The sequence below is a fragment of the Rattus rattus genome, chromosome 4, assembly GCF_011064425.1.
Source record: "Rattus rattus isolate New Zealand chromosome 4, Rrattus_CSIRO_v1, whole genome shotgun sequence".
NCBI lineage: Eukaryota > Metazoa > Chordata > Mammalia > Rodentia > Muridae > Rattus > Rattus rattus.
In genome coordinates, this window is record NC_046157.1 from 159,628,944 (window position 1) to 159,654,580 (window position 25,637).

General features: G+C 48.5%; 2 protein-coding genes and 1 long non-coding RNA gene across 4 annotated transcripts in view; 1 reads left to right on the top strand and 2 right to left on the bottom strand.

Moving 5' to 3' along the window:
• The window catches only part of Ngef (neuronal guanine nucleotide exchange factor), a 96,712-nt gene that overhangs the window by 27,547 nt on the left and 43,528 nt on the right, over positions 1-25,637 (bottom strand). The window contains exons 1-2 of one of the 2 annotated variants that reach the window (XM_032901563.1): positions 6,131-6,357; positions 5,262-5,404 (exon numbers count right to left, since the gene is read on the bottom strand). In XM_032901563.1, the coding sequence (XP_032757454.1) occupies positions 5,262-5,404; positions 6,131-6,237 (250 nt within the window). In that variant the 5' untranslated portion in view covers positions 6,238-6,357. Of the gene's footprint in view, positions 1-5,261; positions 5,405-6,130; positions 6,358-25,637 lie in introns of those variants that run through there. The other variant, XM_032901562.1, reaches the window with a different exon arrangement.
• Neu2 (neuraminidase 2) overlaps positions 6,173-25,637 on the top strand; it is an 85,523-nt gene continuing 66,058 nt past the window's right edge. Inside the window, exon 1 of the transcript XR_004387740.1 lies at positions 6,173-6,253. The gene's annotated coding sequence lies outside the window, so the exon portion shown is untranslated. The remainder of the gene's footprint in view (positions 6,254-25,637) is intronic.
• LOC116899609 lies at positions 8,248-24,991 on the bottom strand. The gene is made up of 3 exons (XR_004387745.1): positions 23,603-24,991; positions 21,000-21,002; positions 8,248-8,260 (listed from the first exon to the last, which is right to left on the bottom strand). It is a non-coding gene; the product is annotated as an uncharacterized LOC116899609 (long non-coding RNA).

Below are 25,637 nucleotides of genomic sequence, written 5' to 3' on the forward strand. Positions count from 1 at the left end.
AAGCCCACGCCCACGCACAAAGAAAGCCAGTGTGCCCCAGGCCACACCAGCAGGCTCCAGCCCTGCAAAAGAGACCACCCAGGAGCCTTCACTTCTGAGGGAGATCAGCATGTGTAAGTTTCTTTTGACAAGAATTCCCTGAGTAGCTTCAAAAATCACACACACACACACACACACACACACACACACACACACACACACACACACAGAGGAAAAAACAAGAATACAGATCTTGATGTGTTAATAGGCATGCATGAAAAAAATCAATGAAAATATCCCAATTGTGTTTCAATATCCCATGAGGGTCCTTTCTCCAGTTTTAAATGATTCAGTATTAAAACTTCAGTTTATGCATCCCTGACTGGGGAGAGGTTGTGAGTTTTCATGTTGAATCAGTGTCTTGCCAATGAACCCAAAGGAAACTGTCACCTCTGACACTCACACTTGAGGGCGCAATTCCTGACCAATCACATCCAAACACAAATGTGACCCAAATCTCTGAGGGAGACTAGGGGTGCTGTTGAATCAGTGTGAAGACAGCACCTCACAGGAAAGAAGAGAAATAAACATTTGGGATGTTCTGGCTGCAGAGCAGAGGGACAGTCTACCCACACAGGCTGGCGGGGACAAGGGCATGCGACACTGCCTGCTAAGAGGCTGGTAGAAGAGTGGGTTACTCCATGCTATAGAGGCAGAACTCTGCCCTAGGAGGCTGTGCAAACCCCAGATATGGTTGCATGCCTGGCAGGGAGAATAGGGGCCGTGGTACTTCCCAGGACTACCAGGGCATCAGTTAAGTAGGGGCAGGGCAGAGCCAAGGCCCTAACTCATAGCATGGTTACAAGGTAGAAGACGAACCCTGGCAGCTGGCTGGCGCTGGATCACAAACAATATTCAAGTAACCAGCTTGGAAAGTGGTCTGATGGCACCACTGGTAGAAGCAACGGACAGAAGGCTGGGGTGACAGAGAGATGTGAGTATACTCGGGGTGATAGGGGAGCCCCATTAGGCAGCCGGGCACACTGGCATGGAGCTTCACCCAGGCAGGATCCGGTAAGGTTAAGTGGGATCCTTGCAAAGTCCTTGCTGTGGAGACAGTGTGGATGTGACGCACCTTCCTTCTCTGTGTAGCTTGGAAGTACGTAAACAGCAGAAAGGGGAAAAGAGAAACAGATCACCGTGGAAATCCTGACAGTGGCTGGAGAAATTGCAGTGGCTGGCAGGAGTCTCATAAATCCATCCCGCTGATTAAATTATTTGCTTCCGATACTCGGTGACTCTGTGACTCTACATTATGAAGCCTTCACGGCAAGGTAGAACAGCCCTGACTTCAGGGGATTCGGATCTGGTGTTTTTATGGTTCTCCTAGTTGCAGAACGCAACAATGTAGCTCGTTGACCATAGGAGGATTCTAATGAGCATTAGAGTCCAAGCCAAACTCCACTCAAAGTTGATGCTCTCCAAGGACCATCCGGTGTCAACACAGAAACCAGTTCAACATACACACATGCATGTCTGTGTGTGTTGGAGTGCACAGGTGTATGCATGTACATGTATGTGTGCTTGTATATGGAGAGCATGGGTTACTCTTCAGGTCCTGGACACCTTGGTTTCTTTTCTTTTTATTTTCTTTTGAGATGGAATTTCATATAGGCCTAGGGCTCACCAAATGGGTTAGGCTAGCTGGCCAGTGAGTCCCAAGGGTTCTCTTGTATTCGCCTCCACCGTGCTAAGATTATAGACATGTGCTGGCATGTGCTAGCTTTTAGGGGATTCTAGGGGTTAAACCCAAGTCCTCATACTTGTGTGGCCAGCATTTTACAGCCCTCTAAACTAATTATCATCCAGTCCGATGTTTGCTGGAGCTTCCTCACGGTGACTTAGCAGAATGGGTACTTAGACATGGTTGAATACCTTTTTAAAAATCACCATTCCCAAGCTTCCTATCTAACTTAGGATGTTTTAAAGGCTCAAAAAACACATCTTATGCCACAGCCAGCAAACTGCGGGCAAATACTACCCCAGACTTCTCGACGGCGCATGTGCTGGTAGGAGACAAAAATACCAGCACTGTGGGTAGCTGTGTTGAAAATGGTATTTCTGAAAGTGCTGCACAGTGGACGCCGCCTCTTCCCTGTCCCTTCCCACCCCTGCCTTCCACTGGGGAGGAGAGGGCTGGGCTGGACATTGTGTGCTCCGGGAAGTAGGCAGGGAAGGATGGAGGCTCTCACCAGCGGTGGTGGGTTTGGTACCTGCATTTGATGCCACTGAGGGGCCGAGGTCTGAATGCAGATGCTTCCCCCTCCTACCCCAATCCCTATGAGGGGCTCTAAAGCCCATGTGATAGCATTAGGGAGGAAGGCCCTTGGGGAATTGGGTTTCTTGGGTGGGATTTACCAGAGGCTGGAGGGCTCTTCATTGTTCTGCCTGCCACGTGGGACTTTCATGATCCATGAAGCTGAGAGAGCAGCTCTCACTAGACACACATCTACCGGGGGCTGGGATTATTGACTGGCAGCAGAACTCTGAGGGGAAAACATCTGTTTATACATTACCAGTGTTAAGACTCGGATGCAGCATTCTCCCCTAAAGGCTCGTGTGCTCTTGGGCTTGCTCTCCGTTGCAGCTGTGGTGGAGGGTGGCCTCAGAGAAGGTAGTTCACAGACACAGGCATCTCCTCTTAACTGTTCCATCACCGCTTTATATGGAGAGCAGTTTGTCCTAAAATCACCTGTCTGGCCCTGGCCCTCTCTAACTACCCTCTCACAGTCTCACCTGGATACCATTTCCCATGTGTGGCATAGCCCTCACCAGAGCCAACAGAAACTGGTGCCCTGCTCTTACACCTAGACACGTGAGCTGACTAACCTCTTTTCTGTATAAAGTTCCTAGCCTCAGGTATTTTGTCACAGCAATACAAAATATGCCAAGACATCCAATGCAAGGTATAGATTAATATACTAGCCAAGTAGACACAAAGAGGGGGATATCTTCTAAGGGTTTTTTTTTTTAAAGGTATCTGTGGTCAGTTGAATGATAATGACCCCATAGGCTCATGTACTTAAATGTGTGATTACCAGTTGGCAGACTGGTGGAAAAGGATTGGGAGGTGTGGCCTTTATGTCACTGCGGGTGGGTTCTGAGGTTTCAAAAGTCCAAGCCAGGCTTGGTGTCTTTCCCTGACAGCCTGTGGATCAGGATGTAGCTCTCCACTACTTCTTCAGCTCCTGCCTGCCACCGCCTGCCACCATGCTCCCTGCCATGACAATCAAGGACTCACTTCTGAAAGCGTAACGAAGCTCCAATTAAATGCTTTGTCTCATAAGGGTTGCCTTGGTCATGGTGTCTCTTCCCATCAATAAATCACTAAGACAGTCGCAGTCCCCAATAGACACAAGAGAACAATCTGTCCTTCCTGCTATTATAGACCTTGGCTTGAGGATGTGGTGCCCAGAGCTACAACAGACACCTTGTAACACAAACACCAAAGGAGAGAGGGAGTGAAGAAAACACAGCTGGGTGATTGTGTAGGGGAAGAACCAACTCTCTACCTCTTGACTCATTAACTGGGAAGGACCACCCCCATTGCTAAAGACATTGTCTCTGGATATTGTTACTTCCAGCCATGTTAGAGCATTCAAAGGGCTCCATACTCCTCCCCCTCCCCCCAAGCTGTACTCCAACTCCTGCCCTCCTGGGCTTACCATGGTTACAATTGTATAATCCACTGTTTTTATTATCTTTCATTTTTATTTGCCTCAGATTCTAATTTTCATAGATTATTGTGTGCCACTTCTGTCCTCAATGTACAATGTACATGGCTTGGTCTGTTGCTTCCTGTGTGCGCCAACAGTAAGCACACGGGAAGCCCATGGATGTTAACCTTCCCAGCCAAAGCGCCTGCTTATGGGATATGCAGGCCGAGCAGGAAGGCTTTGTTCTGTCTCTTACTGAAATGATCTGTACTGGGTTGGCCTTGTTCTGTTAGAAGCAGAGCCCCTAGCTCCTCCAACTAACGCACCCCCTAACCCATTGTTCAACATCTACCTTCCTGAAGAGAAAGCATTTTCCTCTAAATCTTCCAAGCCTACTTGTAAAGGGCAAGCTACTCGGTTATTACTGAACAGGCGATTTCTACATACCAAGCACCATGTTAGGTGCCAGAGACAACTCACACACACATCCCCATCATCCCCAGCCTGGCTGTTAGAGGAACACAGAGACAAAACCAGAGTGGGTTCAGTTTACCCTCAGGCACCAATCCATCTCCTAGCCTCCAGCTCTCTCCTCCCAGGGCCAGGGTCGGAAGCTCCCAGCTAGCTCAAAAGAGTAGCCTCACTAAGGAGTCTCCCTACAATTGGGCCTGCTTCACAGCAATTCTGAAGACATTGTGTCCCTTACAGTGTTTGGCAGTTGGAAGATAATCTCTACGTATCATTTTCTATCTAAAATTTGCATTTAAAAGAATAGATTGCCGATGGCTTTGGCAACATCCCAGAATATTTTCAAAACAGCTAGCATCATTTTCTGATTAACAGGAACCAGTCACAGGTGGCCCTGGGGGTAACATGAGAAATGGTTTGATGTCAGTAGCATTTTTGAAGTGCTTCAGCTCTCGGGATGCCTCAATCCTCTGAGGACTCACAGAACGTCCTCCTAGCTCTGGAGGTGCAGGACCCCCCAAGTGCTGTTCCCTAGGGCCATCCTGGGCAGCCTGGCACTCTTGCCTCTCTCACTTCGGCCCTAACCCAGAGCTCCTGAGTCCAGCTTTAATTCCTGGCTACTTTCCAGGTACTCCCAGGACCTCCCTGATGAGGTCAAAGAAGGCTTCATCCTCTGTCTTCAGCTACTCCATTCCGGAAACAACGTTTTCTGCAGGAAAGGGCTGGACCAAGAGTGTTCTCCAAGAGACATCAAATACCCACTGCTAAAGCCCAGCGTAGAGATTCTCAAGCTCATGATCCTAGAACTCAAGTTCTCAAGTCAGGAGGCCTGCAGGAGGTCCAGGCTAGCCTGGGCTACTGAGTACATCCCAGGCCAGCCAGGGTTGCAGTGTGAGACTCGGTCTCACAAATAAACCACAATCCCTGGCTAAATTAGCCCAGTGGTGCAGCACTAATAAAACTCGGCAGTTCTGCCTAGGAAACCATTAGAACTACTCATGTCAAAAGCCGCATGCCAGTCAGCCCAGCTGCCAGGGTCCCCTGGAAGCCCACCAGGCTCGCATGGCCCAAATGAGTCGCTGCCTGCCCTGGACCCACCTATTTGTTCAATGAGGTTTCGCCAGGAGTCGGCGGGAATGGGATGGATCATCTGCAGGGCCTCGGTGAGCGTAGTGGGGCTGTCGGTGAGGGCCGGGCACTCCTCGGGTGTGGTTCCATTTCCAGGGGTGGAGGATGACTCGCTGCAAGAGAGGGAGGAGAGCGAGGGCTGTTTATTTTTAAGCAACGACACACCTTGGCTAGATCGCAAGAGGCGACTGTCGGTCCGTACAAGCGGCTGCTGGCCGGGGTTGGGGGGTCGGGGGGGAGGTGGAGGTACTGCCCTAAGCGCTTCCAAGCTAAGGGGGTCACAGTGGCCGCCACGTGTCCGGACCAGGCGAGCCCGACAAACCCTTTTTGTCACCATACCAAGGCGCGACGGGGTGATTCACTCCCACACCCGTCCGCCCAAACCTTCATGTTTTTCGAGCTCGCGGGCAGGCGTCGGAAAGTTGGCGTACCCTGGCCGCTCCACAGCGCGGGAGGCCGCCCCAACGGGTCCTGCCAGCCAGCTGCCACCCCACGCCCTTAGCCGTCGCGCGCCCCCTGGCCCCACTCGGGGCTCTGTCCTCCAGTCCCAGAGACTGAGAGCGCAGAGAGGGGCGAAGGGAGGGACGCGCACACTCTGGGCGTCCAGGGAGAGGGTGCAGGAGGCCAGCCACCCCGCGCTCGGACTGGGGTGACCTGGACCAGGACGCACCGCTCTTCTGGGGGGAAGGTCCGTCGGGTTAGAGTTAGTGGGAGGCAGCAGGAGCCCGGGGGCAGAGGACCCGGATAGGCCGCAGGGGTCCGTGAACACCGCCTACGGTGCGAGTGGGAGGGAGCACGTGGGGACGGTGCGCGGGGGCTGGGATGCAGCCCGTCCTCACCTGCCGGGCAGGTGTCCCGCCGCCGAGTCGCGCGTGTCGCTCTCCGAGGTGGAGCTGTCGTGGTCCACGGCGCAGGCAGCGCTGAAAGCTGCAGCCAGCAGCTCCATGGGGACCAGAGACAGGGTAGGCTCAGGAGCCGGTGGGGGGCCGCGCGGGGGACCCAGGGCCGGGCCGGGGGCAACGCGCGGGCTCGAAGCGAGGTCTCAGCGCGCGCGGCTCAAGCCGGAGCTGCAGCCGCCGCCGCCGCTGTAGAGCGCTCCCGCGGACGAGCGCGCGCCTGGAGGCTCCCGGGGTTGCCACGGCAACGGGGGAGGCGGGCGGGGCACGCGCGGCGGGGGCGAGGCCAGCGGCGGCGAGGTGGGGGCGCTGGGGCCGGGTGCACCCGGACCAGGGGGCGGTGACTCCCCACATGGACCGGAGCCCCGCAGCGCCTGCCTTCCCCGCGGCCGCTGGGTGCCAGGAGACGCGGGGACAGAGGGGACAGAGCTGCCTCCGCCTGTCTCCCTTTCTGTCAGTGGGTCGTTTGTAGGAGTTTCTGGAAGGTGCAGGCGAGGCGACCCTCTGTCCCATTCCTTACCTATTACAGCTCAATCTCCTAGATCGTACCTTGGGAATGTATACCCTCTAATCCCAGTCGGAGAGGAAACATGTCCCCTACATTCCTGCTCTTGACTCCCAGGTAGACGGTGGGGGGACCCCCAGTGCAGACTTCTCTCCTGAATGGGTCTTTCTGCTGGACCAAATCTTTCCTAGCGACCCCCCAAACGCTGCCAGAACAGAGTTAAGGAGAAGGATCCAAGTTCCCAGAAACTGCAGTAGGATTTCCCTACCCACAGCAGTTTGTTAGCCCGTGCATGACAAGGATACGTGAGAGAAGTATCTCAAGTCAAGAGCAGCTGTGGCCAGTTCTGTAGGTACCTGGGAGTGAGGGTGGGGTACAGTGCTCCCCTGCCTGGCCCCCTCCACACTCCACCTGTGGGCATTGGTTATAAGGAACCGGTTCCTGGGGGTTTGAGGCAACTGCGTTTATTGGTGTTTATGGTGTATGAGTATTTTGCCTGCGTGTCTGTATGTGACCAATGTGTTTGCCTGGTACCCTCCAAAATCAGGAAAGGGTATTGGATCCTCTGGATCTGGAATTACAGAATTACTGGGATTACACGGTTGTGAGCCACCATGTGTGTGCTAGGAACCTCCGCTAGAGCCACATGTGCTCTCAACAACTGAGCGTTTCTCCAGCCTCAAGTGTTGCTCTTCTTGGATGAGTAGATGGGAGGCAGGGCTGGCCGTGCGTGCGAGAGACACAGAGACGTTTAAGGGAAGGAAGAGTCGTTTCATTTGGAAGGGGCAGTGGTTGGTTTAATTGCCGTTTGACACAGTCTAGTAAGAACAGCCACAGAAGAGTCTGAATGAGGGCTTGTCTACATCAGCCATGTCTGTGGGGAATTGTCTTGGCCGAGTTAATTGAGGTGGGAAAACCCTGTCTACCTTTGACTGTGCCATTCCCCACGAATGGCGTGAGACAGAAAAAGAAAACAAAACAAAAAACCTGAGCTAAGTGGCACAAGCATGCATATGTTCTTATCTCCCGGTTCTTGGTTGTGGATGTGTTGTGACTGGCTGCTTCAAGTTCCTGCCTTGACTTGAGCTAAAATAAACCCTTTCCCTAAATTACTTCTGGTCTGTGTGTTCCCTCATGGCAACAGAAAAGACAGAAAGCAGAGCAGGAGGGATCTATCATTCCCAGGTTGCAGGAGCTGACATAATCCCCCGTCAATCCCTGACTCAATGTGAGAAGGGAGGATTTGAGGTGGCAGAGAGCCCCCCGAATCACGGAAGCTGCAACTTACCCCTGCTTCTCCTAAGACACAGTTCTCTCAAGGCCTGATGGGAGTTGAGATACATCCACTCCACGGGGTCGTTTCCCCAAGCCCTGTGTGTGCATTTGTGATTCCTCCTGGACGTGACTCTACTCAACACCTTCCCTTTACAACTCTGTTTGCTCCATGGCCACCCCCCTCACTACCATCCCAGGCTCTGCTCCGGATGCCATGATGAACCATCGGAGATGGGTGGCTTCTGCACAACCAGAGTCTAAAGGCTGAGGTCTGAGGTGTGGACAGGCAGGCTCTGGTACTGCAGAGTACTGATTTCTCATTGCCTGCTGGCAGAAAGGGAGGGTGGGTGCTCTCCAGGGTTTTCTAATCTCGTTTGTGAGAGATCCACCCTCGTGTTGTAGAAGCTTCCCAAAGGCCTCATGTCCTAATATCATGGGGGTGGGTGTCACTCAAACATGTGAATTTTGGGAATACAAACATTCATAGTATTCTCCCATTGGAGGCCCCCCATCCCAAATGTATTTTTCCCCCTAAATTACATTTCATAATCCAAACAACACAGTAGTCGTAACCATTCCCAGCATTAACCTTAAAGTGTTATCCAAATCACGTGTCATGGGGAGGATAACTCAGTGTTAGAGTGCAAGGCCCTGGGTTGGATGCCCATTCCTGGGGGGTGGGGAGAGCCAACAATAATGAGTTAACTATGGTTAAGCCTCAAGATCTGGCTTATCCACAGGTAACATTTCTGAAACCAAACATGACGTGCCCCTCTAAATATAGAATTGGGACAGGTAGGGATCAATGCCGTAGTTACAGAAGGGAAGAAAGACGTGACATGCTAGAGTCCTGGTATGATGGTCCATCGTCATTGTCAGCTGTTTGGATTTAGAATCACCATGGAGACATACCATGGGGGGGATACCTAAGAGAGTTTCCATAAACGAAGAAGGTTCACCATGAATGTGGGCAGTGCCATCAATGGACCAAGGTTCCAGGTTTAATGAAAAAGAGAAAGCGACTTCATTCATCTCTCTGCTTCCAGACTATGATGCAGTGTGGCCAACTGCGTCATACTCCCGTGGCCCACCATGACTCCCCTGCCGCTTTAGGCTGCACCCTCAAACCGTGAGCCCCCCTAACTGTGAGCCCAAATGAACCCTTCCTTCCTGAAGTCGTATTTGCCGGGGAGTTCTGTTTTAGAAGCAAGAGCAGTAGCTAACATCGGGTCAAAGAAAATTCCCTGAGGCTTGGGCATGGTTCTCTCTGGATTGTGGCTCTGCCTTGCACAGCACTGGAGGGGTGGCCTGGTCCTACCTTGAGATCACTCAGTGGCGATGTTGCCTTGCTGCTTACTGGGGGCTGGCCCATGCTGTGACTCTCTATTGTCTGTACCCACGGCCTACCGGGGTCGGCAATGTCCAGGCCACAACTCTTTCTGTGTATGTAGGTGTCCTTAGAGGTGAGAGCAGAGCAGTGGTTCTCAACCTGCCTAACACTGCACCCGTCTAACACAGTTCCCCATGTCGTGCTAGCCCCTAACTATAAAATTATTCCGCTATTACTTCATAACTGTCATCTTGCTACTGCTGTGAATCATAACGTAAATGTCTCATATGCAGGATATCTGATGTGTGACCCCTGTGAAAGGGTCATTCGACCCCCAAAAGCGGTAGCAACCCACAGGTTGAGAACCACTGGAGCAGAGGCAGCTCTGCCCTAGCCGTTGAACTCCGCTCTGTCAGTAGCCCAGGGTCAGCCTGAGAGCTAGCCTCTGCTTCTGTGCACCCTTGCCTGTGCTGAGGGCTTACTAAGCTCCACTGGTTCCCCCCAAATCCCTTAGAGCAAAGATTTTTCCCTTGGTATGCGCACTGCTAAAAATCTTTCCTCTCAGGATTTCTGGCCTGCCTGCTTAACTCCGGATTCATTGGTAAACTTGTCTCACAGGAATACAGCTGAGACAGAGCAGGGACACCTGATGTTCTCCTTTGTCCTCCACGAGCAGATACACAGACGTCCCACTGGCACACCCTACCACACCACACCACACACACATGCACACACGCACGCACACATGCCGCTTACTCGATACATACATAAACAAAGATAATTTAAAAATACTTTTTCTCAATTAGTCTTTCTCACTCTGCTCTTCCTGACTGAACTGGGGTTTGATTTTAAACAGGGCCATTGGAGTTCTGTGACCTGTCAGCCTCCTCTTACAGTCATAGCTTCCCTGGGTCCCCTACCCCTATCTCTCTCCAGGACTCTGGCTGGCACATACTTTCCTAGGCTTGTTAAAAACCGTTTCCTCCTCTAAGGCTTTTGCTGATGTCCTCTAAGACTCCTGGAAAGGGAGTCTAAAGGGAGGGTTAGATGAGGTTGGCTGGTGGAGGGTTGTTTTGAGAGGCTTAATTCATGCGGGAAGACCCAGCCTGAAAACCGGCTCTTTCCTTGAGACAACTGGAGGTCGTCCCCCCCGACAGGTCCCTCCCCTTCATCACCATCAGCGGTCATTTGGCACCGTGATGCTCTGTGAACTGGGTATCTTAGAAGGAGCATTTCATGGCACTGAGCGGGGCCTGCTGATTTGCATGGCTGTGTCCCTTAAATCTTAGGTGACACCTTCACACTCTGCTGCACCGAAGAATAAAGATTCAACTTTTCTTAAAAAAAAAAAAAATCCAAAAATACCACGGTGAAATTACATACATTAACATGAATATAATAAAAATCTTCAGTTGAAAAATAAGCTAAAAATATGCTCCTAATTATAAAATCAGTTTAGAGACTCACTGAGTTCTGAGACGTGTAACCTTAAGCTAAATTCCCCATGTTCTAATTCCCATCATATTAGGGCTTATTAGGCAGGGTGTTATTAAAATCTCTACTTCCCTGACATTTTGCTCTGAGTCATTCACCAAGTAAAGCACTAAGCGATAGTTCAGATGTTTCTATCTGGCCAGCACACAGTAGGTTCTCTACAATGCGTATAAGTAATTTAATGATAAATTTTTAAAAAAGAAGTATTTAGCATTTTTAGACAGTTTGTCTAAAAGTTATTTACCTCTTCTTTTAGGTTATAAGTATTTTTTTTTCTTTCTTTATATGGCAAACCTCAGCCTTTAGGCATCTTTTTGCTTTCTGAGCTCCAGGCCTCATAGGCGGCTCATAGAACACTTGGAAGCATATCGCCATGGCTAGTGTGGTGGTTTGAATATGCTTGGCCCCATGGGAAGTGGCACTACTAGGAGGAGTGGCCTTGTTGGAGGAAGTGTGTCACCATGTAGGCGGGCTTTGAGAGCTCCTAGTACTCAAGCTCTGCCCAGCTCAGAAGAGAGAGCTTTCTCCTGGTCTGCCTATCGAAGCCAGTCTTCTATTGCTGCCTTTGGACCAACATGTAGACCTCTCAGCTCTTTCAGCACCATGCCTGCCCGGATGCTGCCATGCTTCCTGCCATGATGATAATGGACTGAACCTCTGATACTGTAAGCCAGCCCCAAATAAATGAAACTCTAACTAAGACAGCTAGTGTCTTAATTGTCAACTTGACACCATCTGGAGTCATCTGGGTGGAGGACCTTTTGGGGTCCCTTCCTTCTAGACACTTGGTGGGAATTTGGCCAGGGCAAAAGAAGTAAGCTCAAGATGGGGATCTGACTTTGGGCCAGGACTCAGGAAATTGGCCCAGATTAAGAACAGAGCAGCGGAGGCCTGTGTGGCATTCCTTTTGTCTCGGTCATCTTGATCAGCCCCTAGAAAGGTGTTTATGGGGTTTTGTTTATTGCCTTGCTTGTTCCTTGACTCAGACCTGATCTTATTAGTCTGCATGTACTTAAAGTGGTATAAAAACAGACCGGAAAATAATAAACCTGTTTCTACCTCAGAACTGGCTGGGGTCATGCTACAGTGTTGTCTTTTTTTCTTTTTATTCCTTACTCCTGCCCTGGAGGACCTGCTGTTGACTGACTGAGCTGGATTGGTCACATCTGAGAGGAAAAGCCTCATCTGAGGAAGTGACTATGACTCGGTCTGTGAGCAGATCTGTGGGAGGTTGTATTGATTATTAATTGATATAGGAGAGCGAAGCCCACTGTGGGCAACAGGGTTTCTCAGGCAAGTATTCTTAGTCCTTAAAAGCTAGTTAAGTATGAGGCGAGGAGGAAGCCAGAGAGCCAGCCAGCAAGCCATATTCCTCCATGGTTTCTCCTTCAAATCCCTGCTTGAATTCCCGCTTTGGTTTCCATCATTAATGATGGATCACAACCTGGATGTATGAGTGAAAAAAAGAAAGTAATAATCCTTTCCTCTCCAAACTGCTTTTTGTCAATGTGTTATTACAACAAATGAGATGGCACCAGAGAAGTTAGAACACTGGAAAGGGAGTCCTAGGAAGGGATGGTTTGGATCAGGTTGGCCCGTGGAGGATTGTCTTGATTGACTTTATGGATGTGGGAAGACCCAGCCTGAAAATGGCCCCACAGATCTTTGATTCGGGCCTTGGGTCGTAAGAAAGTAGGAGCTGGCTGGGTGTGGAGCCTGAATGATTTTACACTCCCTGTCCTCACTCCCTGCTCTTGACTGTAGATGTGATATGGCCAGCCGTTTCACGTTCCTGACGTTTGCACATCCCCACGGTGAGGGACTGTGAGCTAAGTAAACCCTTTCTCCCCTAAGTTGCTTTTTTATCGGGGTATTTTATCAGGGCAACAGGAAAGTAACTGGGTCACACACATCATCATAAGTCAAGATGATTGTTGTGAAATAAGGAACCACAATTTATTTTTCCGAATAGGGAATTAAACCCAGGGTCCCTTGCATGTTAGGCAAGCAAGCACGCTACCTCCAACCTGCATAAAAACTGAGGTCAGCTTTCTGAGTAGCTATCAAGTCTCTGTGTCCCCAAGGCTCAGGTTAGGTCCTCTGTTTCGCCTTTTCCTTCCTTCCTTCCTTCCTTCCTTCCTTCCTTCCTTCCTCCTTCCCTCCCTCCCTCCCTCCCTCCCTCCCTCCTTCCCCTTTCATATGCATGTTGTCATTCTTTGCCCAAGAAAGTTAGCACTCTCCCAGGTTCCATGTGGGGAGAGAAGACCATGGGTGTCTGTCTGTGTGTGGAAGTCTCTTGGCTCCACCCTGCCCATCTCTGTCCCTCTGTTGATTTGAATGTGCCCTTTTATGGTAGGCACCACAATGTGAGTCTAATAGCCATGGGTGGAGTGTATGAGTGCTTCCAGCAAATTATCCAAGCTTGAGAGTGGACTTGCAGACCCCTGGCGGACTTGTGGCTAGTCCCCGAGTGTGCATGAAAGTATAGCAGCCATTTTTCTTACTGGCCTCCCCTGCTTCTCTTTCCTCTGCTTCTACCTCTCCTGAAGACACCCACCAGGTGGGTTTCCTCCAGCTTACTCATCCCACACACCTGTTACCCTCAATGGCTCCCAATGCCTTGCTACCAATTCATTGTGTGGTAATCTCAATGCCCACCAATGGTAGTGGGGTCATCATTTCTGACAGCTCCCACAGCTGCGCCCTTACCTCTGGTAGTACCTTCTGATAGATACCCCTGATTTCTCGGGGATCACTGTGAGCCATGACTGTGTGTGTTATCTCTGCAGCCCCAGTCTCTGCACATCTTGGGGCCACTGAAGGAGACCATCAGTAAATACAAGGAATGTTCTGAGAGGCCTGGCTTTAGGTTTGCATTGCATCTTGGGTATCTTTGCCCGAAGCCTCCTTCACAGACTTTACTGGTGAGGAGTTGGCAGCTCCTAGGATGAGTCCATCCTCCCTCCCCACAAGCCAAAAGGAGGTAGCCTGATTTACTGTGAGAAGCCCTCAAATCCATTCCACCTGGATGTGCTCCCTCTGAATAGTGCTTTGCTTTGGTTTTTACCCTTCTCAACATGATTGCTAGGGGGAGAGGTTTTGCTTTTGGCCAAATAGGGCAAAGGCTGGGAGGAATGAGGAGACGCAAGCAAAGCCTTGCCTGGCACGGTGTTTCAGAGCTGTGGTTTCAAGCCTGACGTCTTTCACATTGCACGGAGAGTACGTTGTCTGAATCAGTAAGAGGTGGCCAAGAATTTTGCTGTACTTTCAAACATGAGGGGCAGCATGGAGAATGTCACTTGGCTGGCCAAGGGTTAAATATTCTGAGGCATTTTAGTTATCCATGTGTCCCGAGTATCATTAGAAGCCTGTGGGGGGACCACTGCCCATATTTTCAATTGTGAGATGCACCCCATATAAAGAAGGGAGAACCTGAGAGATGGGTTTCTCTGGAATATTTCTAACTAAGACACCTGTAAAATACACCATATGGGGGTTTTGCTTGTGGGTAATATCACAGGCTTTTGAATAAAAGGAGCAGCCCGAAGAAGCAGGGGATGAGGAAAGAGTGGATCCCGTAGCTCCACAGACACGTTGAGGATGAGATGAAGGATGAGGCACATGACTAATGTTGTATGTTACAACCACAGGGACAATGGAAGCTTAACTAGACTAGTCAAATCACTCTACTCGGTTTAGAGGGATTCATTTGAAACTGTCCTGTGAACTACATGCAACTCATCCAGTTCAGACCCACATCGCTGAAAGCACTTTGCAAGCTATGGCTTCCTGTACACAACAGAAAGTGACATCTCAGCGGTTGTTTGGTGAGCGACCACACAGTTCACAGAGGTGGAGATGATGTCATCAGAAGCATTCACACAGCGCAGGAAAATTCTCTCCGGCTTCTGGGCCCTGAAGCTTGCTACATAGCCAAGGATGACCTTGAAGCCCTGATCCTCCTGCCGCCACGCTCCGAGCGTTGGGTTTTATTTGGTGCTGCGATTTAAACCGCAGGCATCATGTATGCTCAGCAAACACTGTACACTGAGCTACTCTCTAAGGTCTGAAATAAGAAAGAAAATCCTGCCCATTCATAAAGTAGTAAACTTGAAGGATGGCATGTAGTTAAGAAAATGAATCATTAGAAATCCTTCCTTAGAGGGTACCAGTAACTGAGTTTTAAATAACAAGTCGCAGGCCATGGAGTAACTTCTAATTTTGCTTTGAAGCAACCACCTTACTTTCACTATCCTGCTTTCCTTGACTTTACAGCTCTGTGCTCAAATGTTCAGGGTCTTGCAGAAAAAGTCGTGTGTTTTTTGAAGATGAACCATGTTAGAGACCTAGGGAGGTGGGTATCAAAATGCTGCATCCCGGGTCCTTGCCTGCCTGTCGTCAGGCTGAGAAAATGGTTCTCCTTCCTGGGATTCAAAGCTTTGTAAGCAGATGTTTCAAAGAAAAGGTGTGACTTGTCAGAAAGCATATAAGAAACGCTGCAAAGGGCTTTTCAGTGTTGTTGGTCGCCAAGGTGTGCATGGAAGCCCCAGGCTGCCTCTGGGAGGGTGGGAGTGAGAACCTCTCTGAGGGCAGCTGGGTAACTCTGTACTGCAAATCTGTGGTTGCTCCTGCTCTATGGAGAGGACAATCTACTTCTAGGAATATATCCAATAAACTATTCTGTCTGTGCAAAAGAAATAGCTTCAAGGATGTGCTATTTATAACTGTAGCACTTACAGCCACATAAATATCTAGTTACTGAAGATTGATGTGAGTGTGTGTGTGTGTGTGTGTGTGTGTGTGTGTGTGTGCTCATCCAAGTGTATATGGAATATGGAAGCCAGAGAACAATGGCAGGTGACTTCTTGAGTTACTGTCCTTATCTATCTATCTATCTATCTATCTATCTATCTATCTATCTATCTATCTATCTATCTACCTATCATCTATCTATCTACCTATCATCTATCTATCTACCTATCTACCTATCTTCTATCATCTATCTGCTTGTCTGTCTGTCTATCTATCTATCTTCTGTCTATCATCTATCTGTTTGTCTATCTATCTATCTATCTACCTACCTATCTATCTTCTATCTATCATCTGTCTGTCTGTCTGTCTGTCTGTCTATCGGAGACAGAATCTCACTGAACTTGAAACTGACTGACTAGATTATACTGGCAGACCAGGAAAGGCCAGGATGCTCCTGTGCCCAGTGTTGCTGTGGTCAGTCTTCCTCATGAGTGTTGAGGGTTTGAACCCAGGTCCACACGCATGCAACTGCCCTCTACCCCAGTTTACTGTTTAAATAGTGACATATCTGTCCCATGGAATACTGTATGGTTAGAACGATTTTAGAATAATATTTAATAATCTGAAAAGATGCCTATATATTTTAATAAAATATATAGATGTTTATATCATCTTATAGTTTAAAAGCAAGTGTTATGGTGTCTGGTTTGGCTTGATTTTATTTAATAGACAGAGAGTCTATTAATGAATAATTAATTATTTAATTAATAGCTTATACTCTGTTGCCCATGCTACCTTGGAATTCACAAGGTCGCCCAGACTGGATTTGAACTTGATGTTCTTCATCTTTAACCCGCCCTCCCCAAGTACTGGACTGTAAGTGCAAACCGATACATCCTATTTATTGTGCTTTATAGATAGACTTTTAAGGGTGGAATTTTACATGTGTATATGTCCTTTTAAATAAAAGGACCATGGAGGAGCCAGCAGCATGTCTCAGTGGCTAAGGACACTTTCTGCAGGAGCCTGCAGACCGAATGGTGGAAGGTGGTGTATGGCCCTGTCCCTGCATATGACAGTAATAATAAAGGAGTTACTGAGGGTTGGGGCTGCAAGAACCATCACAGAAAGTGTTGCACTGTGCTTGTAGCTGGCTGCCTGGGTTCTGAGGGAATTTTCTTCTTTGTACTCATGTGTTTAATTTTTTTCTACAATAAATGTGTCACTTACATAATAAGGAGAAAAGTTACTTTAAAACAACATCAACCTTTTGATGTGCATAAATTTAGATCCTGTGTTGAAAGTGCGCTGTAACTACAGTAGATCACGACGAACTGGGAAGGGGTGGGGCTGCTTCCAAGTCTCTCAATTCACCTGTGAAAAATATCTCAACCTGTCACATCCATCAATCTCTGAAAAAAAATTTTTTTCCAGAGAATCATGGAGTCAAATTTTACAGCGAGCTATTTCCTGGCATCCACAGTGTTAAGGCACTTACCAGATACGCTCATCTGTCTGGTTTAAAAAAAAAAAAAAAAAAAAAGAAAAGAAAAGAAAAAGAAAAGTCCCTTTTCCAGAAATTGCCCTTTTCTTTCCAAAAATTTTAGTGTAGGAGTTCTAATCAGAACACTGCTTCCATTTCAGCCAGAGCAGGCACTCGCTGTCTCCCAATGAAGGGGGGACCCTCCAGCACCTCTGGCTGAAGTTCCTCCCGCCCTCTTGGCACATGCCTCCCGCTTGGGAAGCCCCTATCCCCTGCTCTAGAGACAGAGCTGGGGGCTCTTAGTGCTTTGACCTCTCTCCTGATCGGGAAGTTAGCTTGCAGCCCTCATACACTGCTTAGAGAGGAGGGATGGCCTCACTGATTCTATCCCCTTCCTGGGCTGCTAAGCAGGATGCCTGGCAAACCCCTGAGGCCCCTTGTGTATCTGTTGATTGAGGCAAATCTGGGGGAGGAGGGCACTCCTAGTACCCCTCAGCAAAACAGCCACAAACACCATCCTACAAACCCTTTCCTTCCAGCCGGTTTACACAGATCTCTCCTCCCGGCTTCCTTGAAAGAGAAGAATCCCTTCAGCTAACACACTGTTATTTTCCAGGGACAAAATCAGTTTGCCAACGAGAGCTGTCATTCCGCTCCTGGTTTTCTCTCTGCTGCCTGTCTGTTCCTTCCTGGGACTGACCATTGGCTGCCTTCTGTTCTTTTTAAGCTGTGTCTTATTTTTTCCATGCAGTATGTTTCTAAAACGTTGCTCAGCCCTTGGAGTGGCTGTTTTGTCATAGTCCGAAGGCTTTCCAGGCTTAGTTCTCTCTGCTTAAGCTAAAAGCTGACCCATAGAGGGCTCTTTTTCCTTTCTTTCTTCTTTATTTTCATGGGGGTCTCAGAGGAAGATCCTCGACTTGGGAGAAGCCCGGTCTTCTAAGTGGAATTGTCATTTGTTCTTGAGAAAGGAGCCTCAGCTGTCAGCAGCTACGTGTCCTCTACAAAGTGATGGGCTCTTCCCAGGAGAGGGGCAAGTCTGCTCCTCGGGAGTGAGTCAGAAAAAAGACAGCACAGAATGGAAAATTCCTTGCCTTCAAGAGCACCTTGGAGCATGCCTGACCTGTCTCCAGCCAAGCCCTGGATCTGGTCCGGCACACCCCGTGCTCCTTGTGGGTGGCCACCACTCCAGCCTCTTAAAGATAGAACAATCTGAATTTTCTTCACAGAAATCTATTGTGATTATTAAAGCAAACCTTAGAGAAGTATGTACCAACACACCCTTCGGTTTCGAGGACAAATCATTCAAGCTTTTATGGAGGGGAATTGAGCATAAACTTCTTGAAGCGTCTGTGCTTTTGTTTCTTGTTTTTGTTTTTTTTTTTAAGATTTATTTATTTATTATATAGAGGGCATCAGATCCCATTACAGATGGTTGTGAGCCACCATGTGGTTGCTGGGATTTGAACTCAGGACCTTGAGAAGAGCAGTCAGTGCTCTTAACCACTGAGCCATCTCTCCAGCCCCGCGTCTGTGCTTTTATCTCAGACATCCTATACTAGAATTTTCCCTGAGGACTTAATCCTAGAATACGGAACAAGATGCACACAAAGTTGCGGCATTGTCTTTTGGCGCTCTGTGTTAGAAACGACATAAATCCCCACCTAAGAAGACGGATTGGACAAACTGTATAGCTTCACACAACCAAGTGCGATGCTAAGGTAGAAACAAGCATGACAAAGGGGTCACCAAAAGGAACTGATTTCCAGGGTTGAGCTGAAGAAGCCAAGTGGGAAAGAGTGTGTGCTGCCGCTGCTGTAACAGAATAGCAACTGTAACAGAATCGTAACTGAGTCAGAAGACGTTAATTCAAAAGATGCTCCAGTGGTAAAAGCACCCACTGCCAAGCGGAATGAATTCAGTCCCCAGGACTTACACTAGAAGGCAATAATTGAGTACTGTAAGTCGTCCCTCTGACCTGCACACACACACTGTGGCACACAATAAACAAACAAAGAAATGTTTAAAACACCTCTTAGATACTCTTAGATATGTATATCTTAATCACCACCCCCCAGGTAGAACTAGTAAAAATGGCTACTTCCAGAGCAGGCACGACACAGACTAAGACTTTCCCGAATGTTCCTTTTGACTTGCAGGCATTTTGAATACACACAAACACACACGAGAGGGAGAGGGGGGGGGGAGGGAGGAGAGAAGGAGAGGGGGGAGAGAGGGAGAGGGGGGGAGAGAGAGGGAGAGGGAGAGAGAGGGGAGAGAGAGAGAGAGGCAGAGAGGGAGAGAGGGAGAGAGAGAGAGAGAGAGAGAGAGAGAGAGAGAGAGAGAGACACCGAGAGAGACCCTAACACATGCAGTGACGTGGTTACATCTTGGCCACGGTACCAGCTGTGACGGTCTGGGAACATCTGGAGCATAACCAGGCGTTGGCTTTACTCTGGAGTGGGTGTAGTAGGCCACTGTGACTGTGTAAGGCAACACTGTTATTCTTAGGAGCTGTAAGCTGGGGTGTTTAGGGGTGAAGACTTGGGAGTCTTGTTCACTTTCACATAACTCAGAGGAAACAAAGAATGGAGAAAGATGGAGCCCAAGTATGCAAGGAGCTGCCATCTTTGAGTCTTATAGTGAGAGTATTGAAGAGTTTGATGTCTTTTAGTTTATATGTGTAATCCTCCCTCTCTCCCTCTCTCCCTCCCTCTCTCTCTCCCTCTCTCTCTCCCTCCCTCCCTTCCTGAAATGGGCTCCATTCACCCTATGTGAGTGTTTTCTGATGAGCTAATGTCCCCAGACTATGTTTTGTTTTGCCACTTTTTATTTTGAGGCAGGGTTTCTCTAAGTTATCCAGGCTGATCATAACCCACTCAGTCCTTGATGTAGTTTTTTTGACATGCCCCCCTCAGTCCTTGATATAGTTGGGAATACAGGTCTAAACCACCATGACTGCCTATTTAAAAGTTTTCTTTATAAAATCTGGAGAAGCTTAGCATGGCAATAGATTTCTGTAATCCAAGCATTCAGGGATCTCAAATTTGAAACCAGATTGAATGACACAGTTGAAACCTCGTGACAAAAATAAGCCAATCGGAGCCAGTAAGATGGACACACACACACACACACACATACACACACACACACACACACACACACACACACACACACTCACACACACACACACACACACACATACACACACACACATACGCACATACACACACACACACATACATGCACACACACACAATAAAATAAAAAAGTAACAAAATGTCAGGGCAGGGAGTGTGGTTGAGAGGGTTTCTTTCCTTCACCTTGAAACTCAGAGCTGGGGTGGGAAGCCTGAGTGGAGAACCGGTACCTTTGACGTAGAGGCCACACAGAGCCAAGCAGTATGCACTGCCATGCAGGGGTGAGGGGTGAGGGGTGAAGAGCTTTGCCAGACTCAGGAGCTCGGGTACCAGTGCTCGCTGGAACACAGGGGCCCACAAAGCAGGGCTGTTTCCTGTCCCGCTGGTTCTCTGCTAGGTCAGCAGTGCAGTACAAAGCCTCCCACAGTGGGTGCTCAAGGCAAACATCTGGGTCAACTGAAGCATCTCAGGGCTGAGCCCCACATCTGGCTTCTGAGCAGTTCATCTCCACGGCCTCTCAGTTGAAGACTGGGAGCAGTTCTTACTGCTTTTCTCCGGTCAGTCTATTCCTAATCTCTAGTGTCTCTTCACAGCGCTCTTTCCATTCAGAGCTTTGTTGCTAAAGTGCCAGTTTGCTCAATGAAATCAATGTCTTGCTTTTTTTCTTCTTTTTTTTTTCTTCACTCGTGAAGCAGGTTTGTAGTCTGGCGGATAATCTTTTCATGTCTTTTTCTGGTTTCGAGTTTTCGATGTTTATGTTTTCCCAGCGGGTTTGTAAACACAGTGTGTTGTGCTGTCTCCATGAATATTTTACATACATTTTTAGCATGACCCACTTCCTTGAAAGGAACTAGCTTCTAAGACTCTGTGAATCAAGAGAGCAAAGAGGGCCAGGTATGGTGGCCCACAGCTGCTCTGCCAGCCCTTGGGAGGCAGAGGCAGGAACATCACAAGTTCAAGGCCAGCCTGAGGTACATAGCCAATTTCGGTTTAGCCTGAGCTGCACAGCAAGATCTTGTCTCAGACAGACAGATAGACAGGCAGGCAGGCAGGCAGACAGACAGGCAGGCAGGCAGGCAGACAAAAACATGATAGAGGAAAAGGCTGTGATAGGAGCTGCTTGGTGTTTGCTGAGCCTGGGCTGAGGTCCAGTATGTAGTATCAATCTATCATCTCTCCCACTCATCCTGACGGTAAAGACAGGAGAGAAGGGCACCTCATAGGGCTTGTGGCCCAGCCCTTGCCTCTGTGCTGGCAAGGCAGCTGAGCTGCAGGGACCTCTGTTGAGTCATCACAGGTCCAGTGACAGGACTGGGGAGTCTGCCAGAGCCGGTGTGATCGGCCACTGTTGTTATCAAACCTAGACCTCCTCTGTCTGTTCAGCCTTTTTTTTTTTTTCCATGAATATGTGATTAAGTCAACATGCTTCAGAGAAACATGGAAGGGGCATCAACTGATGCATTTACATCGCGGGCAGCTCTGGAATGAAGTTATTGTCGTGAAGCCCCAGCAAGTCAGGCTTCAGACCTCGTATGTGGCAGTGGTTGACCTCAGAAGCCCACCGTCCCTAGACCCAAGAGTCAGATTCCGAGAGCGGCTGATGGTTCTCTCAGGGCCTTCTGAAAAGCTCTCTAAAGAATTCTCTTTGTTAGCTGGGTGTGGTGGCACTTGCCTTTAGTCCCAGCATTGAGAGGCAGAGGTAGGTGGATCTCTGAGTTCAAGGCCAGCCGCAGTTCTAAGACAGCTAGGACTAAACAGAGAAACCCTGTCTTGAAAAACAAAAACAAAAACAAAAAACAAACAAACAAACAAAGAATTTTGTTCATCTCAGTGGCCTGGCAAATGCTTTTTGAAAAATCATTTATATATTTGGGTTTATCTGCTTCTGTTTTCTTGGTTCAAGACTCATCTTTGCTAATTATGAGAATGAAACAGCATCTTTCAGAGTCTGATAATGTTTTTGTTTTTTAAATTTTAAGGAGGCAGGATTCAATACAGTTGTGTCTTGAGTCAGGTTCCTTGGAGATCCAGGTACAAGAGATTCAATAAGGCAGAGCTTCCAGAAGCCTATGAGGGTGCTAAAGCAAGCACTGGGGAAAGAAGCTGTGCTTGGACGCCATCTTGAAGTCCTGGTCTTAGCTGCTCCCAAAAAAGCAGACTACACCTTAGGGTTCATCCCCACCTGTTTCGAAGGTGTGGACTGTGGACAGCAAGCTAGTCACTGTCTAACAGCTGTGAGGACAGTCACCTGCAGGAATCCATTGACAGGGACCAGGAAGAAGCAAGGTTCTGAGAGATACAGTGCCCAGCATTGTTAGCCTATACAGAATCACCTTCTACTTCTAATTTCTGGAAAATACTATCAATATGTTGTTTGTTGATCACTGTAAAAATAGCCCAAAAGATTTGCATTTATTCTCTTCACTGGCTTCTGTGGATCACAGAGCTAGTGGTTCTCATAAGCTTGTGGGCAAGCTGCTGGCTAGATCTGCAGGCTCCTCTTCCAAGTTCATGTGCCTGCCGCTGGTTGGAAGTCTCTGCCACCTCAGCCTTCCTCACCACCAACCAGGCCTTTCCCTGGGCTGCCATGAGAAAACACACACACACACACACACACACACACACACGCACACATGCACATGCACACCACACACATACCACACACACACATGCACACACACACACACACACACACACACACACACACACACACACACACTCACACACACACACACACACACACTCACACACACACACACACATTCACACACACCACACACACATTCACACACACACACACACTCACACACACACCACACACACACACACACACACACCTCACACACACACACACACACATTCACACACACATTCACACACACACACTCACACACATGCTCACACACACTCACACACACACTCATACACACACTCACACACACATTCACACACACTCTCACACACACATTCACACACACACATTCTCACACACACACTCACGCATACACTCTCACACATGCACATTCACACACACACTCACTCACACACACTCATGCACACACACACACTACCTTGCAGAGTTAGCTATGGTTGATATCTTTCAGGTCTTGTTATAAGCACAGTAGTCGCTAAGCTCCATCCAGTCTTATGGTCGGCTGCTCTCGAGTGTGAATACTAGGCTGGGAGGCCCTTGTGGGTCAAGGTGAGGTGGGCTTCAGTGTGATTCTTTGGTTTTTGCTAGAAAGGTAATGAAGGCAACTTGGGGACCCTCCGAGAGGCAGGCTGTCTCGATAACTTGCCTGGGGGGTTGTGAGCTGAGTTGGGTGTGCCAGAGCCCCCCGATGGTCCTCTGAAATCCTGCCACCTGATGTTCTGTCTTGAGTGCAGCACAGCCTCCGTTCTTTTCCTTATACACAATTAGCTCTCTCCAGGCCAGGACAGGCACCCACGTGACCTTGCAACCTGGCAAGACTCGAATCCTGGCACGGTCATTAAACTCAGCCAAAATAGAGCATGTTATTATTCTACACCGCAGAGTCGAGGTCTTAATTTAGAGGTTTGACAATCGCATGACGGGCAGCGTCGGGATCCAGGACTGACAGCACCAATTACTCGAGTCAGAGAGAAAAAAAGAAATAGGAAGAGGTCATATTTCCTTTCAGGGCGCAGTGTGCAGGCTGAACTCTGGAACCACTGGGATCCTGCAGGCTACATTTGTTGCTCCTTTTGGTCTCTACAGCACTCCCCCAAATCTCTAACACATGGTAGCAGTGCCAAGACACGGCTCAAAGATGAACTGTGTAAGTCTCCCACGGACTCTTGTGCTGCAAGAAGAACATCGCACTTGGTGAATGCTGTAGTCGGCGGAACAAGGGACTCTGAGTGTCAGTGTCTCATGGGGCTGTCACCACAGGCTGGGGGCACAAGTTAGAAACACAGCTCCTTGTCCACACTTCCATAAGAGAAGAAGGCCAGAGGAAAGGGGAAAATGGTCTGGTTCCTATGTGTAGCCCAGAGGCCTGGTGCAGCACAGGAAGAGGTCCCGAGTTCTCTAAGATGTGGACTAGGAAGCCTTGAAGGAGTCTAGGGGAGGTGAGTTGGTGAGAAAGTGGGGCTAAAGCTTCAAGATTTGCTTGCCTGGTGATTAGGGCAGGTCTTTAAAAATATGGCTACTATCTGGTCATGGTGGTGCACACCTTTAATCCAAGGCAGAGGCAGGTGGATGCCTATGAGTTCATGGCCAGTCTGGTCTACATAGGGAGTTCCAGACCAAGCAAGATTGCATCGTGGGACCCTATCTTGAGACATAAACAAAATCAACAGCAAGCAGGGCAGACAAGATGGCTTAGTTAGGAGCTTGCTAAGCAAGCTTGCTAAGATGTGAGTTCAATCCCCCAGAACCCCTAAAAAAGTTGTGTGTGCCAGATATACCTAGAATATTAGTGTGTGTTGGGGGAGGGGGGGAGGCCACACTGACAGAAGGGTTCCTGGAATCTGGCTGAGTTAGTAAGCTCCAGTTTACTGAGAGACAATGGAGGGACATTAAGGAAGACACCTGAAATTAATGTCCGTCCTACATATGCCCTGCAACCAGTGGGTCATCCTTAACCACATATTGACTTTAAACATATCCTGAGCTATGCAAGACCCTGTTAAAAAGTCAAACTGACAATAAAAACAGTCAGAGAAATGCTAACGAAAGCCAGAAATGTGCTTGTAATTCCAAGAGTTATGAAACATACATAAGAACCATGCCATTGACAGGACAGAGAAATCCAGGCTATTCTGGATTCAGGACTTTATGATTGAATGAACACTGCAATATGGATAGGGCCCTTGACTAGAACATTCCTTTTTCAGTCCCTCAGCACATTGATAATACTTTCAAAGTCATAAGCTTTCTCCATCAGTGGGGCTCACCTGCTTTTTGTTTATTTTGTTGTTGTTGTTTGCTTGTTTATTTGTGGGTTTGGGGTTTTTTGTTTTGTTTTGTTTTGTTTGTATAACTTTTCCTGGACTTTCCATTCTCAACCTGGAGAAATAAAAAGCAATGGGTTTTCTGAATAGGGAATGAACCGGTACATTAGTCCTTCATTTCCCTGTAACCCGCTGAGGGCAATCAGCCCAGGGCTGGAGAAAAGACTCCAATTTTAGTTCTGGGTTTGCTCCAAGGTATACGAAGTTTCCTTCATGTGTATGTGTAGTGGTTCACGTTGATTGCCATCTTGACAGAACCTAGAATCTCCCAGTAGACAACCCTCTGGTCATGTCCATGAGGCATTATCTAGGTTTGGTTACTTGGGGTAGGAAGACCCTCCCCTGTGGGCAGAACCATTCCCTACGCTGGGTCCTAGACTAAACAAACACAACTAGAAAGTGAGTTGAGCCCACACATTTATATCTTTACTCTCTGACTGCAGACACAATGTGGCCAGCTGTCTCAAGCTCCTGACGCTATGCTTTTCCCAAGGACT